Source organism: Scyliorhinus torazame, chromosome 13 (assembly GCF_047496885.1).
Source record: "Scyliorhinus torazame isolate Kashiwa2021f chromosome 13, sScyTor2.1, whole genome shotgun sequence".
NCBI classification, from domain to species: Eukaryota; Metazoa; Chordata; class Chondrichthyes; order Carcharhiniformes; family Scyliorhinidae; genus Scyliorhinus; species Scyliorhinus torazame.
In genome coordinates this window covers 164,170,003-164,187,260 of record NC_092719.1, presented here as the reverse complement: position 1 = coordinate 164,187,260, position 17,258 = coordinate 164,170,003, and the positions used below count along the sequence as shown (strand labels likewise).

The 17,258-nt window shown below is 44.6% G+C and overlaps 1 protein-coding gene across 5 annotated transcripts in view; it reads left to right on the top strand.

The window, feature by feature from the left end:
* Window positions 1-17,258, top strand: part of LOC140388345 (receptor-type tyrosine-protein phosphatase gamma-like) — a 1,184,455-nt gene that overhangs the window by 1,017,797 nt on the left and 149,400 nt on the right. For all 5 annotated transcript variants that reach the window (XM_072472367.1, XM_072472365.1, XM_072472362.1 and 2 more), the window contains one exon: window positions 15,889-15,980. In XM_072472367.1, the coding sequence (XP_072328468.1) occupies window positions 15,889-15,980 (92 nt within the window). The remainder of the gene's footprint in view (window positions 1-15,888; window positions 15,981-17,258) is intronic.

The window sequence follows — 17,258 nt, the reverse complement described above, 5'->3', positions numbered from 1 at the left end:
AAGCAAATTGACCTTAAATAAACTGGGTAGAATGGGCGGCACGGTGCGCAGTGGTTAGCATTGTTGCTTCACGGCACCATTATCCCAGGTACGATCCAGGCTCTGGGTCACTGTCCGTGTGGAGTGTGCACATTCTCCCCGTGTTTGCGTGGGTTTCGCCCCCACAAACCAAAGATGTGCAGGATAGGTGGATTGGCAGTGTTAAAATGCCCCTCAGTTGGAAAAAATTATTTGGGTACCCTAAATTAAAAGATATATATACTGGATAGTAAGACAATGCAATTCAGTGAAAAAGAACATTTCAAGAGATACCTAGAGGTATAGAAATGTTAGATTTTAGAAGTTAGCATACAGAATACACTTTATTGTTTCTGTGCATAAGAAGGGGTGTTTGTGGAAACTATGCCATAAATTTAGTGTTGGAAAATGAAGGTTAAATTATAGTCCTACATTATAGATACAAGTTAAACAGCTTCTGCTGCTGATCTTGGGAGAATATTCTACTTTATATTTTTCCTTGAAAGCATGTTTAACCCTTTAGTTTTTAAATTTACTGTCGTCTATGTTTATTATAGACTAACATGTGAATGAATCTAATCTTTATTGGAAACATACCTGAAATATTTGTATAACATCTGGTGCAGGTACACTGTTAATGTTTTAAAAATTCAAAACTGGATTGGACAGCTTTGTTGCTTTCATTTTATACAAACTAAGTTGTGAAAATGGAAATAGATGTTGTTTAGCATTGGGTTAATCAGCATATAATATCAACTTCACCTGTTCCTTTTTGACAAAATAACTTGAATATCTTTTTCTCAGTATTTTTTATTCTATTCATATTCAAATTTAAAAATTAACAGCAAATTCCTCCCTCCTTTCCATTGCTCAGCTCACTTATGTCCAGCCAAGGTCTGATGCAAACTTTAGGAATGTTGGGTGGGTGAGTGTTGAGAAAATTATTTAGAAACTCACCCATTGCAACAGAAAACAGGCCTAGGGTTATTTAATCATGGGCCGAATCTCCCAAGGAGTGCCAGTCAGTGTTGGATTGCCACTCCATTCCTATTTATTTGCCTTGCACCAATCTCCACATTTCTTTTTTTTAATAATGTTTTTTTTTTAAAATTCAAATTTAGAATACCCAATTATATTTTTCCAATTAAGGGGCAATTTAGCGTGGCTAATCCACCTACCCTGCACATCTTTGGGTTGTGGGTGCGAAACCCACTCAAGCACGGGGAGAATGTGCAAACTCCACACAGACAGTGACCCAGAGCCGGGATCGAACCTGGGACCTCGGCGCCGTGAGGCAGCAGGGTTAACACACTGCGCCACCGTGCTGCCCTCAATCTCCACATTTCTGGCCCCTACTTCCAAATCGGGCCTCTGTTCTCAGACTCCTTATTGTGCTGCAGGAATATTGGGGGAAGCCAAGTCATGCCACCTATTTACAGCACTAGCTGCCGTATTCCAATAAGTATAAAGGTACCAAAGCCACTTTCAGAAGCAATGGAAAGAAGGTAGGTGTGTAAGATAAGTGGATGAGAGGTTGGATCGCATGTAAGTGGGTGATGGGGCAGGGTGGCAGACTGGTAGGGCAGGGAGTCAGAGTGTCAGGTGCGTGGGTGAGGGGGGTCAGGGTGTCAGTTAAGTTGGTGAGAGGATAGTCAAGAAGATATTGGGGATAGTCAGGTAGGGGGTAGTCAGGGGCAAGGGGTAATCAGGTGGTTGGGGCATGGTGGTCGAGTCAAAAGGTAATCAGCGGGTTAAGTGGGGAGTTGGGTACTCCGTCGTATCTAGGAGTTAAAGCTGGTTTTAGTCCTTCTAATTTTTGCTTGGTAACTATCAGAGTTTTGGAGGGTTCCAAATGTATTTCGGACCAAATATAGCTCTTGATCGGGAGTCACATGTAGGCCAGGTAAGGATGGCAGGTTTCCTTCCCTAAAGTACATTAGTGAACCAGATTATTTTTCTGGCAATCGATCATAGCTTCATGGTCACTACGGGTAAGATTTTAAGGATGGCAATCGATCGATATTTGCCACCCCAAGAGTCGGTGCCTAATGCACAGTCACAAACTCGCAAACTATTCCTGCTACTTAATGTTCACTTGAGCGTTGATTGGCAGTGGACAGGACTTTTATCCACCTTTGGAAGGAACTCCTGCCCATGACAGCTGTCAGCTAATCTGATTGGTTGTCAGCTCTTCAACCTGGCCAGGCTCAGTGCTGCAGTGGGGTACTGTAGCGTTTTGCCTGGAACTAAGTCCCAGTACCTTTGAAAAGGTAAGTCCCACGACGGGTGTCGTGTTAGGTACACTGGTCTAACACTGGCTGCAACTGGATGCAGCTTAGATCAGAAAGATACTCCAGACCTTGAAGTTAGTCCAAGCAGGTTTATTGAACAAATAGCACATTTTGCACAGTTCTCTGTGAGTTCGACTCTCTGCTAACTTAAGTGTGGTTACCCTGTCTGATGGAACCAGACTAGCTCTTAGCCACGTGGTGGAGGTGTGAGATTGTAACAACATCCTTGACTGACTCTCTAGATGTTCATCAGTGGAAAGAGCCGGAGTGTGAGTGCCTCGTGCCTTTTATAGTCAGATCCCACCCCTGAGTGTCCTGCCTGCTTATTGGTCATGTCCTGTTCTCTGTATCCATTAGCTGCTTGTCTGTATATCATTATGTGTGTGTCTGCATATCATGACATCTCCCTTTTTTTTATGTTTGGATGACATATATGAACGTATTTACAAGAATAGGCCAATATTAACAAACATACATGCAGTGGATGTGAACATATGTACATGTGAAAACAGCTGTCTAATGCGAGAACACAGAACATAGCAAACAGAACAAATGTTCATAAGTCCAGTCTCTGTGGCTTGCGTCTGATCCTGGTCGACCGCCGGAGCGGTGGTGGTGGGGATGACAGCGCCTTGATGGGCAGGATTGAAGCCTGACTGGTGGCCTCGTGAGTCGAGGTCTCAGGAGGTGGCAAAACAACAGAAGGAAACGGAGAAGAATGTGGTTGCGGGCAGGCAACTTTGCGCAGTGCCCGTCTGTTTCGTCGCACAACAGAACCATCAGCCAGACGCACAACATACGAGCGGGGGGCAGCCCGTCGAACAACGACAGCTGGAGCTGACCAGCCTCCATCAGGGATCTTGACCAGAACAGTGTCTGACGGGGATAACACGTGCAAATCGGTGGCATGAGCATCATAGCCCTGTTTTTGCCGGCCTCGGAGTTACTGCACCTTCTGCAGCACCGGGAGGTGATCCAGGTTGGGCACGTGTATGGCTGGAAGTGTCGTTCGCAGGTCCCTGTTCATCAGGAGTTGAGCCGCTGACATGCCAGTGGACAGTGGGGTCGCCCTGTACGCAAGCAGCGCAAGGTGAATGTCAGACGCAGAATCCGTGGCCTTGCAGATGAGCTGCTTCACTATGTGCACCCCTTTCTCAACCTTTCCGTTTGACTGTGGATAGTGTGGGCTGGGAGTGTCGTGGTTAAACTGATACGACTGGGCGAACAGAGATCATTCATTGCTGCTGAAGCACGGGCCATTGTCACTCATGACAGTGAGTGGGATACCATGCCTGGAGAACGTCTCCTTACAGGCCTTGATGACGGTCCGAGATGTGAGGTCTGAGAACTTCACAACTTCAATGTAATTGGAAAAGTAATCAATAATTAACATGTAATCATGACCATTTGCATGAAAGAGGTCGATGCCAACTTTGGACCACGGAGAGGTTTCGATTTCATGCTGCTGAATGTCTCCTTACTCTGCGCTGGCTGGAAGCGTTGACAGGTTGCACAGTCAAGGACCATGTTCGCGATGTCCTGGCTGATCCCGGGCCAGTAGACAGCCTGCCTGGCTCTGCGTCTGCACTTTTCCACACTCAGCTGGCCCTCATCGATTTGACGGAGCACCAAGCTCTGGAGACTGTGTGGAATTACAATCCAGTCCAGTTTGAGGAGGATACCATCAACCACCGTCAGGTCATCCTTTACATTGAAAAATTGAGGGCACTGCCCTTTTTGCCAGCCATTGGCTAGGTGTTGCTTAATACGCTGCAAGAGGGGGTCTTTGGCTGTCTCCTCACGGATACAAATCACCTTCTCATCAGATGCCGGGAGGGTGCGAGCACACAGCTGCACCTGTGACTCAATCTGTGACTCAATTTGCCGGATGACATTCAGTGGTTCACTAGGCACGGTGATGGAGCGGGACAGTGTATCGGCAATGATGAGCTCCTTGCCAGGCGTGTAGACACGTCAAAGTCATACCTTCCGAGTTTGAGGAGGATGCGCTGCAACCGAGGCGTCATGTCATTAATATCCTTGTGGATAATGTGAACCAGTGGCCTGTGATCCGTCTCGACTGTGAATGTCGGCAGTCCGTAGACATAGTCGTGAACCTTGAGAATGCCAGTGAGAAGGCCCAAGCATTCCTTCTCGATTTGTGCACACCTTTGTTCAGTGGGCATCATTGCCCTTGATGCGTAGGCAACCGGTGCCCAGGATGAAGTGTCATCGCGTTGCAGCAGGACCGCACCGATGCCATCCTGGCTCACATCTGTCGAGATTTTTGTTTCCCTGTCTGGGTCAAAAAATGGCAATACGGGTGCAGTGGTGAGCTTGGCTTTCAGCTCCAACCACTCTGCCTGATGGACCGCCTTCCACTCGAAGGCAGTGGACTTCTTTGCCATGTTTCGTAGGGCCGTGGTGTGTGAGGCCATGTTTGGGATGAACTTGCTCAGAAAATTGACCATGCCCAGGAAGCGCAATACCGCCTTTTTGTCTTCCGGGACCTTCATGGCTGTGATGGCCTTGACCTTGTCTGTGTCGGGGCACACGCCCTGCTGAGAGATCTGGTCTCCTAGGAACATGAGTGTCGACATGCCAAAGCAACATTTGGCCCTGTTCAGCTTCTGGCCATTGGTGTGGACACGGCGGAATACCTGCTGGAGACGGGAAACATGCTCCTCAGGGGTCATGGACCATATGATGACGTCGTCCACGTACACACGACAACCCTTTGATGCCCTCCATCATCTACTCCATGATGCAATGAAATATCAATGATGCCGAATGGCATATGGTTATAGCAGTACCTGCCAAACGGTGTGTTGAAGGTGCAGAGCCTTCTGCTGGACTCATCCAGCTGGATTTGCTAGAATCCATGTGACGCATCTAACTTCGTGAAAAAACGTGCATGTGCCATCTCACTGGTGAGTTCCTCCCGCTTCGGGATGGGGTAGTGTTCATGCATTATATTCTGGTTGAGATCCTTGGGATCAATGCAGATGCGCAGGTCTCCAGAGGGTTTTTTAACTACCACCATCGAGCTGACCCAGTCAGTCGGTTCAGTTACCCTGGATAGATCCCTTGCTGCTGCAGCTCCTTGACCTGTTCCTTCAGGCGCTCCTTCAGCGGAGCCAGGACCCGGCATGGTGCATGGACCACTGGCTTGGCATCAGGTCGCAGTAGGATCTTGTACCGATATGGCAAAGTGCCCATCCCGTCAAACACATCTGGATACTGAGCGAGGATGTCGACAATGCCAGCTTGAAGATCCACGTTGGAGGATGTCGCTGAATAAACCCGCTGCACCAGGTTTAGCTTTTTGCAGACATGCGCGCCCAGTAGGGATGCCCTGTCCGGCTTGACAATTTCAAACCTTAGCCGTGCATGGGTAGTCCAGTTGGAGACGAGTGGATGGCAGGACCCCAGTGCCGTGATGGCATTACCGTTACAGTCCAGGAGCTGGCAGGCTGCTGGAAGAATCTTGGGGGGCTTCTTGATGCATTTGAAGTCTGCCTGTGAGAGGAGGTTGGCAGCAGCACCCGTGTCCAGCTTGAACTGGATGGAGCAGCGGTTGACCTGCATCACCACATGCCATTCGTCCTCCGAATCCACAGCGAGGATGGACTGGATGCGAGATGAGTTAGGTGTGGCATGTTCACGTGTGGTAATGATGCCCACTCGGTAGGCGGACTGCAGGCACTTGTCCTCTGGATCCGTTGTACTGCCAGGATCAGAATCCTGTGATCGTAGTTGCACATTCTGGACGTGCCGCCGTCGGAATTGGGAATGCTGGCCCCTGACTGGTGTTGCAGACCTTCACAACGCTCCATAGTGTCCAGGCTTCCCGCAGTTTAAACATCGCCTGCCTCTTGCAGGGCAGTGTCCCTTTAAGTGGGCGTTGCCACAGTTCAGGCAGGTCATGACGTCGGCATCGTGATGCGGTGTACGTCGTCGAACATGCGCAGTGCGGACGGCAGACGTCTGCACCTGTTCAGTGTGGGTGTCGGCCGCTTTGTTATCCCGTTCGCATCGCGCATGCGTGGGGCTCCGGGAAAAGCGCGCGAGATGGCCGCTGTCTTCAATGCTGAGGCACTGCATCCGGGAGATGGCCTGCACACTCACTGCCTAGATTTCTGCCACCGATTTTGTGCGTGCTCATGCACTGTACATGTTTCAATCGCAACTGGCAGGGTCATATGCTTGATTTTTAAGAGCTGCTCTCTCAGAGGATCAGAGTGAACTCCAAACACGATTTGGTCCCTGATCATGGAGTCAGCAATATCACCAAAGTTGCAGGACAGCGCTAGCAGGCGGAGGCTAGTTAAGAAGGCATTGAAAGATTCATCTTTACCTTGAAGACATTGTTTGAATATGTGGTGCTCGAAGATTTCATTGGTGTCCACTTCACAGTGACTATCAAACTTGTCCAGGATGGTCTGAAACTTTGTCTTGTCCTAGCCTTCGGTGAAGTTAAACGAGTTGAAGAGTTCGATGGCTTGATCACCCGCTGTTGAGAAGAGAAGCGTGATCTTTCTTGCATCAGACGCACCCTTGAGGTCTGAGGCTTCGATGTACAGCAGAAACTTTTGCTTGAATATCCGCCAGTTGGCACTGAGATTGCCGGAGGTCCTGAGCTGGTGAGGAGCCTGAATCTTCTCCATGGTGCAGGGATACATTTGCTGGTCGTTACGGAACGGACTGAGGTAAGCCACCTTAAATTAGTAGTCTCCTGGTATCATGTCGTGCAGGTACACTGATCTACCACTGGATGCAGCTTAGATCAGGAAGATACTTCAGACCTTGAAGTTAGTTCAATCAGGTTTATCGGGGGGAGAGTTCCCGGAGGAACATAGAACATAGAACAATACAGCGCAGTACAGGCCCTTCGGCCCACGATGTTGCACCGAAACAAAAGCCATCTAACCTACACTATGCCATTATCATCCATATGTTTATCCAATAAACTTTTAAATGCCCTCAATGTTGGCGAGTTCACTACTGTAGCAGGTAGGGCATTCCACGGCCTCACTACTCTTTGCGTAAAGAACCTACTTCTGACCTCTGTCCTATATCTATTACCCCTCAGTTTAAAGTTATGTCCCCTCGTGCCAGCCATTTCCATCCGCGGGAGAAGGCTCTCACTGTCCACCCTATCCAACCCCCTGATCATTTTGTATGCCTCTATTAAGTCTCCTCTTAACCTTCTTCTCTCCAACGAAAACAACCTCAAGTCCATCAGCCTTTCCTCATAAGATTTTCCCTCCATACCAGGCAACATCCTGGTAAATCTCCTCTGCACCCGCTCCAAAGCCTCCACGTCTTTCCTATAATGCGGTGACCAGAACTGTATGCAATACTCCAAATGCGGCCGTACCAGAGTTCTGTACAGCTGCAACATGACCTCCCGACTCCGGAACTCAATCCCTCTACCAATAAAGGCCAACACTCCATAGGCCTTCTTCACAACCCTATCAACCTGGGTGGCAACTTTCAGGGATCTATGTACATGGACACCTAGATCCCTCTGCTCATCCACACTTTCAAGAACTTTACCATTAGCCAAATATTCCGCATTCCTGTTATTCCTTCCAAAATGAATCACCTCACCCTTCTCTACATTAAACTCCATTTGCCACCTCTCAGCCCAGCTCTGCAGCTTATCTATATCCCTCTGTAACCTGCTACATCCTTCCACACTATCGACAACACCACCGACTTTAGTATCGTCTGCAAATTTACTCACCCACCCTTCTGCGCCTTCCTCTAGGTCATTGATAAAAATGACAAACAGCAACGGCCCCAGAACAGATCCTTGTGGTACTCCACTTGTAACTGAACTCCATTCTGAACATTTCCCATCAACCACCACCCTCTGTCTTCTTTCAGCTAGACAATTTCTGATCCACATCTCTAAATCACCCTCAATCAGGAGTTCCCAGAGCTCTAACGTCTCAGGGGGAGCGGGCCCAAACTCTAAGGGGGCCTTCTGAGTGAGGTTCCCCCCACTTTCCTGTCTTAGATAGGGAAAAAATGTAATGCCACTTTCCCACCCAACCTGCACCTAATCCCGCCAGCCTAAAAATTGAGACTGGGCGGGATAAGGCCCTTAAGTAGCCATTAAGTAGTCTTAAGAAGTGAATGGGTGGGTTTCCCGCTGAGGTCCTGCCTGCCCAAGTGTGAAATTGCTTGTTTGGGCAGGTGGGAATCCGATCTATTCAATTTTATGCTCCCCGCCTCAGAGCCCAACTTGAGGGGAGTGTACAATTCTGCCCCCTTACTGAGATATATTCCAGATTTATTAGTTGAATTAAAGTCCACAAGCTGCCATGACGGGATTTGAACCCATGACCCACAGGGCATTAGCCTGCGTCTCTGGATTACTGGTTATTAGATTACTACATAATGCCATCATTCCCCTGTATGAAGGTGCCAAAATGAAGCACCCCAGACCGAGAGAGAGGCGGTCAGATCCAGACAAATCAGCCTCTGGATCTGGATTTGATGTTCTAAGAGTGTCAATTACTTTACGAGAATAACAAGGTGAGTACAACTCTGCATTCTTTGTTTCTTTCAGTTACATCTGCCAACAGTCCTTCTCATTCCCCAACCCCCTCAGCACTCCGACCTATTCTCTGCTTTCCATCACTTTTCTTACCATCCATCACAAGGTGACACTATACAACCTCTCATTCTCATTCCAAATACACACTGACCTTTTCCTTGTTCACAAGTGACCAACGTGATGTGGCTCCCTTTGTCTGGGCCATATTGTAGGGAGCCAATAGATTCATTAAAACAGCTGAGCCTTTGCTTCAATATGCCAGTGGAATGCTCTATTAATGTTCCCTATAGCATGCAGGGATGTCCAGACCCTCAAACGTTGCCCTGTTTTAAGCTAATGCATACGTATGGCAAAACAAAATAAATTAAAGGTATTGCTCATTGAAACAAATAGGCCTCAGAATACAGAAAAAATAGAGGGATCATTGTGCTGTTTGATATTTCTGTTGCTCACATTGTGCCTGTTGTTCAAGCATAGCATGGTTGTGGAGGTGATGTCTTGTCCACAAGCTGCTATCCTCTGGTGTAAAGTGGTGGGACGGATGAGTGTTGCAGGATGATGGTGTGGTGGCAGCAGACTGTGAAATTGGCATACACATATTTTATACTTCTATTACACACGAGTACATTGTCCTGTCAACTAAAACTCGTGGCTCTGGTACTCTGGTACTCTGATGGCTACATGAGTGCAACATTTTATGCCCTAGGAACAAGGAAGACAGCCATTTCTGCAATCCCAGATGTCTCGCTCTCTGGTTATGGGTGTTCTTTGGGAAGGTAATATACCAGCTTTCTCTGTCAGTTAGACCTTTGGTGAACTGTTTGATGCAGCTGTCCTCGAGGCTGCCCTGGTGGGAGCCAGAAGCAAAATAGTTAAGGATAATGGTGTCTTTGACAGCCACTGGTAAAGCATGATCCCTTGGTCCATTAGGCAGCAGGTAGTCACAGGAGGCAATATAATTCAGCAACAGCTTTGTTGGTGAAATGTAGCCTTCTATTGCAAGAAACTACACACCTCATGGGTTGGGTAAGGCCTTCTATGAGGAGTTCCCCTTATCCGCAGTTTCCTAACAGCCTTGCTGCTGATAGTCTTGGTTGCTGAGGATTCTTTCACTGCTGCTCAGCTTCTTCCTTCCAAAGGAATGCAGGAATAACACTATACATGATAAGCAGTGAGTGCTTAGTCAACAAAATAACTATGCAGTAATTGTGGGAAATGAGGACCAGACAGGGTTTGTGAATGGGCGACAATTGTCGTACAATATTAGGAGGCTATTGAATGTGGTGATGACGCCCCTGACAGGTCAAGATATGGAGGTGATAATATTACCCGGATGCAGAGAAGACGTTTGACCAAGTTGAATGGGAGTATCTTTTCGAGGTACTGGGGCGATTTGGTTTTGGACCGGGGTCCATTAGCTGGATTAGGTTGTTGTACAGACTGGTGTTTGCACGAATGAAACAATTTTGGGGTATTTTTTTTATACAGGCGAACAAGGCAGGGATGTCCACTTTCCCCATTGTTTTTTGCATTGGTGATTGAACCGTTGACGAAGTGGAGGGGAATAGAGAGATGGTGTGGAACATCGAGTGTATCCATATGCGAACGATTTGCTGTTATATGTGACGGTCCAATCTCTAGTATGAGTAGGATTATGGAGATGTTGACTCAATTTGGTTCGTTTTTGGGGTGTAAACTAAATGTGGAGAAAAGTGAGGTGTTCCCGGTAAGTTCCCAGGTACAAGATAGGGGCTTGGAGAAGTTGCCGTTTCGGTTTGTCAGATCGAGTTTTCGGTATTTGGGGAATATGAGTGGTGCATAGCTGGGTTCTACTGCACAAGGTGAATGTGGCCAACTTGGTAAAGGTGTTGACGAAGGATTTACAGAGGTGGAATGTTCTCCTGCTATCGTTGGCTGGGCAGGTTTAAACCGTGAAAATTACCATCCTTCCGAAGTTTTCACTTATTTTCCAGAATCTCCCGATTTTCTGCATGAATCCTTTTTTGAGAGGGTAAAACGGATAATTTTGGTATTTTCAATGGATAGGTAACATGCCTCTGATTCAGAGAGCCTTTTTCCAGAGGGACAGGCGGTTGGGGGGTTTGTACTTGTCGAATTTAATGAACTACTAATGGGCGGTGAATGTGGAGAAGGTTCAGAAATGGGTCTTAGAGGGCGGGTCAGTTTGAGGGCGGATGGAGGAAGCTTTGTGTATAGGGTCAAGTTTGAGGACACCGCTTCCGTTCTTGCCAGCCAAATACTCTACTAGTCCAGTGGTGGTTGCCTGGTTAAGAGTTTGGAATCTGTTTAGGCAAAATGTTAAGCTGTAGGGCATGTCGCTGTGCGTGCAGATTTGCGGAAATCATAGATTTATTTCAGTGGGGTTGGATTCGACATACAGGGTTTGGGAATGGGAGGGGTAGAGGGGTTTAGGGGCTTGATTGTGGAAATTACATTTGCAGAGTTGATGGAACTGGTAGAGAAGTTTCAGCTTCCGAGGGGGAACTGGCTTCTGGTTCTTGCAGTTGAGGAATTTCTTGAGGTAGGAGCTGGCCACGTTTCCGCAGTTACCGACCGCTTTATTGCTTGAAAAGATAGTATCTGAGGATGAGATAGGGAGGGAAAGATATTTATGGTCAGTCAATTGAGAGGGAGAGGGCCTCAAAGGAGGAGATAAAATGGAAGTGAGAGGAAGAGTTGGATGGTGCATTTGAAGGGGGTTTGGTGTGAGGCCTTGCGTCGGATAAACTCAACCTTTCCATGTGCGAGATTGAGTTTAATTCATTTTAAAGTGGTGCACAGAGCACACAAAGACGCGCATGAACGAGTTCTTTGGGGAGGTGGAGGACAGATGCGAATGGTGTTTAAGGGGGCCTGCGAACCACACACACATGTTCTGGTCCTGTCCAAAATTGGTAGGATTTTGTGAGTCGTTTTTGGGGACAATGTCGAAATCTTGGGGATGAAGGTGACCTCGAGCCCATGAGTGACAATATTTGGGGTATTGGAAAATCTGGGAATGCAGGAGGGGAGAGAAGATAACGTGTTAGCCTTTGCTTCCCTGATAGCCTAGAGTAGGATCTTGTTAGGGTGGTGGGCTACGCAGCTACCAAGAGCAGCGGGGTGAGTGAGTGACCTGTCGGAATTTTTACATTTGGAGAAGATAAAGTTTGACATTAGGGTTCAGAGGAGGAGTTCTACTCGAGATGGAGGCTGTTTAACTCCTTTGTTAAGAGTTGGTAGCGTCAGCGGGTGAGGGGGCTGATTTGTTTTGTTTTATAGTTATAAAATGGGGCATGTGGGGTGTTACGGTGGATGGGATGTTTATAATGATAAATGTAGAATGTTGGATGGAAAGTTATGTTTTGTGTATAAAATGAAATGTCCTGAATAAAAAGTTTTTTTTAAATCTTTTATGTTAAAGAAAACTTTAGTTTTAACACAGAATCAACCACATTCGCATCAAAGAAAAAGCTTTACAATTATCAGTTAAACAGTTCTTAAACAAAAGGAAAAACTTGAGCTCATCATCTATACCTGCTACTAACTCCAATTAAGCAACCCAATATAATTCAAATGCAACTTATAAATAAAATTATCAAACATATTACTTGTTTAGCTATATGGAACCTTTTGGAGAGAGTTCCTTTCAATAACAGATTCAGTACACTTCTGGCCAACCTAGCAGCATTTGGCAAAATTGCTGTTCAACTTAAAATCGTATAACAGACTGCAAAACTACAGACAGACCTAATATATAACCTGTATCCCACTAAATTCCATGACCTGTTTAGCTAGGACTGAACACAACTCCCCCATAAATTATCTACATTCCAGTGACTCTCCAGCAATCAAAACATAATTCCATTAGTCATTTATCTGTAACCATGTAACTGGTTGGAATAAATCATGACCTCACCTTTTACGACTCCTTAATTACAGCTTTAGCAGAGGCACAGTCTCGATAACCTAACCGAGATTCTTTAATAATATTACTGCAACAAATACATTCCTTAACCCATGCTTTTAAAAACCTTACAGCAACGGATATAAAATACAACATATCTCAATTACTACATTCATCACAGAATGGTCTACTCCTGCTCTTCTCTCTTATGATCTGATAAAAGTAAGTGGGGCAAAAATAAGAAAGAAGCAATTTCCAAGCTCAATACACAGATGCTACTGATCTGAATGTCTGCAGTGATGCCCCTTTAAAGTCTGTTTCCAGTCATGTCAGTCAGTTTCTGAGGCCAATCCTGCACAGTGTTACTCAGGCTGGCAGATCGGCGGTCCGGTCCAATTAAGATAAAATCAGGATCCCAGTAAAATTGATTTGCAATTCTTTATGAGGCACTCGCTTGCTGTGGAATGATGCCTTTTGTGCACTTTCCAGTTAAACAATTAAAATGACAGTCAACTGCCCAAAGCAGAAATGTGTCAATTTTTGATACTTTAACTACTTAACTGCCCCACTCGTGCCAAGTGGTCTGGGTTACAATTGATGCCTTACCCTTACATTCTGAGGACTTACGTTCTTTCACTAATTATTTTTAACAGACCTTATTGTAAACCTACACCAGTTGTTTGAGGCCAGTTTCTTGGCTGAAAACTAAATCTGTTTCTATGACTGGAACTTAATTGGCTTTTAAGACTAGTCAAATCTTTTTTTTAAAGTAATATTACTAATACATCCTAATTCAGTTATGTTATTGTTACAACTTGCATTCATGGTCATTTTTCATGTTGCCAGTTCCTAACACAATATTAGAAAATAACAACTGTAAATACATTATTATTGCCACAATTAATTAGATACTCACCCTGTAAAAGTTTATAATTCAAAAGCTTTAAATCAAAATAAATACTACATTTGCTTGTTTGCAACTCTAAAAAGTCAGAATAAATTAAAAATTTACAGGACAAATCCAATCTAGCTAATTACTATCAGCCTATGCTGAATCGATCACCTCTGCAGGCATTCCTCAGGGCAGTGTCCGAGGCCCAACCATCATCAGCTATTCAACAATGACCTTCCATTCAACAGACGGTCAGAAGTGGCGATGTTAGCTGATGATTGTACCATGTTCAGTACTATTCACAACTCCTCAGATAAATTAAACAGCTTTTTCCCCTCATGCAGCAAGAATTGTACAACACCCAGTGCCAATAATTGGCAAATAACCAGCTTCCCTTGATGTTCAACATCATTACCATCATCAAATCCCCCACCATCAACATCCTGGGGATCACCATTGACCAGAAACTTAACTGGGACAGCCACATAAATACTGTGGCTACAGATGGGGTTGGAAATTTTGTAGCATGTGACTCCAGACTGCCTAATACCTTTCCAGCACCTTCCAGATACTGTCACGATGTGAATATTTCCCACTTGTCTGAATGAGTGCAACTCGAACAACACAGGAATCTCAACAACATGCAAGAACAATGCAGCCCACTTGACTGGTCCACTATCCACCAGCTGAAACATTGGCTTCCTCCACACTGGTGCAGCATTGCTACACAATAGCAACTCCCCTCTTCAGCATCTCCCAAACTCCCAAACTCTACCTCACAGAAGAATCTAGAAGAACAAATGCAGTAGGTGCATGGGAACACCATCGCCTACAAATTCCCCTCCAAGTCACAGGTCACCCTGACTTGGAAATGTCATCTTTATCGTCAACATCCTGGAACTCCCTATCTAACAGAGCTGTGTAGCTTCACCATACCGACTGGAGTGGTCAAGTTGGAGGTTCACCACTTCCTTCTCAAGGACATTTAGGGATGGGCAATAAATGTGGACATTACCAAAATAGCCTAAATTCTAGGAATGAATAATAAAAAAATGAAAAGAAGAAATTAAGCAATTGAATATGATTTGTGCAGTTTTCAGAATACGGCAGTCACATTAACCATATTTGGAATTGGTGTCATTTATTCCTCTAAGCACTGATAACCAAATATTTTAATATTCTGTATGATGAAACAGAGTAAGACACCCACAAGTAATCAAAGCCTTTCGCTGTAGTTGAGTTATGGTGAGTGCCTTAATTAGCAGACAGTAATTACTGCTCAGCAATTATACAGTGTGAGATCACTCTATAACAGAACAGTGCATTGGAAAAACATTAAGGGTATTTCTTCTTTTCAGGGTGAGACCAGTAAGTTTACATGAATCAGGAATCAGCAACATTAGGGCTACATGCTGGTGCTCCCAAACGGTTTATTAAGGGCATCATTGCAGCATAATAATCCTTTTGTTAGAAGCCCCTGATGAACATAGTAGTCCCTCCTCCTGTCACAAGCGCACAGGGAGGCTCATTTGATATTCAGTTCCAGCCCAAGGAAAGTCATTAAATCAGATGAGCAATGACGCTGGAGTTTTAGAGTCCAGCTTCAGTCAACATCACCATGCAAAGGCTGTTCACAGCTCTGTGTGATTTTCTTGTCCGTGCCTTCTCAGTGATGACCAATTTGTGCTCGTTACTTTGCATCAAGTACAGGTAAAATGTTGGGAGGTTTGTGGTTCCACACATCTTTTACTGGCAGAAACTGTTTTGCTTGAATCCTCCTTTGTGATGTGATATTTTCATCCTCCTTGGGCCCCAGGCTGCTTCTCAGGCCATTTAGGAGCATATCTATTGATTTCTCTTTCTCAGCAGCTGTAATTCAGTTTTGTATTACTGTTCCATGTGGCCTCCAAATAACAGACATAATGTTTTATCAAACTTTAATTTAAAAAAGATAGGTGTGTAACTATGTCAGGTTTAGAAACTAATGGATATTGCCTTTGCTGCACTTCCAAGGGCAGGGAAAGAATTTAAATTAACAGTAATTTGAATCCCTGATTACTTATTTCTAAGACTCATCAGAAACCTTTGAATGACTAACAAAAAACAGCAAATATAAATAATGGCAGGGCACCAGGGATTTATTTACATGCACCCACAATTTCCATGCATATAGTTTTCCAGAGAATAAGCATATTGTTTATTTTCTCCTCAGAAAGTGTTTTCAAACAGCACACTTCTATGTGGAGGATAGCAGTTCACCACGAGTGGTTCCTAATGAAAGCATTCCCATTATCCCAATTCCAGGTAAGTCATCTTGTTATTTCTCAAGATACTTCTTTGTATGTTGAAACACAAATTTTTGAATCCCATTTAATTAGGTTCATATTTACACAACTTCAGCAATATATATAACACAAATATCCTTCAAAGTTCACCTTTAGTTTAGCTACGATTGTGCAAAATACTTTGTTGGAGAACCAGTCTATGGTACATTTATATTTTGCAATGTAATATTAAACTGAGGAATTTATTATAATTTAACTGAAAACATGGATAATATGGAATGCCTTTTGTGCCTTATACTGAAAATATCACATTTTGATTAAATGTTTAATTGCTATGTTGACCCTGCCTCAAGTGTGCGATTTGTGACCCTGCAAAAAACACAGGACCATTGATTCACACAAAGTTTTAGTTCTGAAATCCTAATGATGGTTAACAGTGATTTATAATAGCATTATATAACCTGGTTGTGCAGAGTGGGAGGGTGGAAGGGAGGGGGAAGGGCAGCTGATTCCAGAGGTATATGACAGATTTTGTCCGCATTTGACCCACCAGGAATGCAAGGATGATATGTGTATTTAAGTGAATGAATATAGGAAATAAAGACAAAGGGATTGTTCAGAAAGCATTGGATAGATTGTTACAGTGTTTCTACAGAATAATTTGAAAATGCTTCTCTGTTTTGGTCTAAAATATTGCTAGTGCAGAATGTGCAAAGTCCTCAGTCATTAAATTTTGTTTGATGGATTAGAGTTTCATCATAGTTCTTTTCACCTGACTCTCAAATGCTGAGAACCTAAATGTTGCTAATTTTCTTGTCTGTCAGATATATGTCGGCAAGATAAGACCATGTCACAAAACATTGAGTTGATACTCGGCAGTAAGAATGCAAGCATACATTTGTCATGCTGTTACACTTTGCTTTCATCAGTGCCCTTTCACCATAATGGCAGGAGCATTAAGGTTAAAGACCTGTATCTGTTAATCCTTAGATAAGGGATCAAATGTTTCCCCAGTTGGTAGTTGCACACTGTCTCTTAAGATCTACTAGAATTCTACTGAGCAGCTAAATTTGAAGAATCTGCTTTTTATGATTTTATTTGCAGTGCCAGGGTAGCAAAGGTGAATCCTTCATGCTTTATTCTTCTGTGCAGTAGTTAAACAGGCTTGCCTGGATAAATTATCTTCATCGACCTCCTGTCACGGGTTTTCACTGGATGCTGTTGATCACTGTCTTCTGTTCATTCACTTTGAATAATTGTTCCTGTCTGTCTATTGACAAGTGTACACATCAGGCCC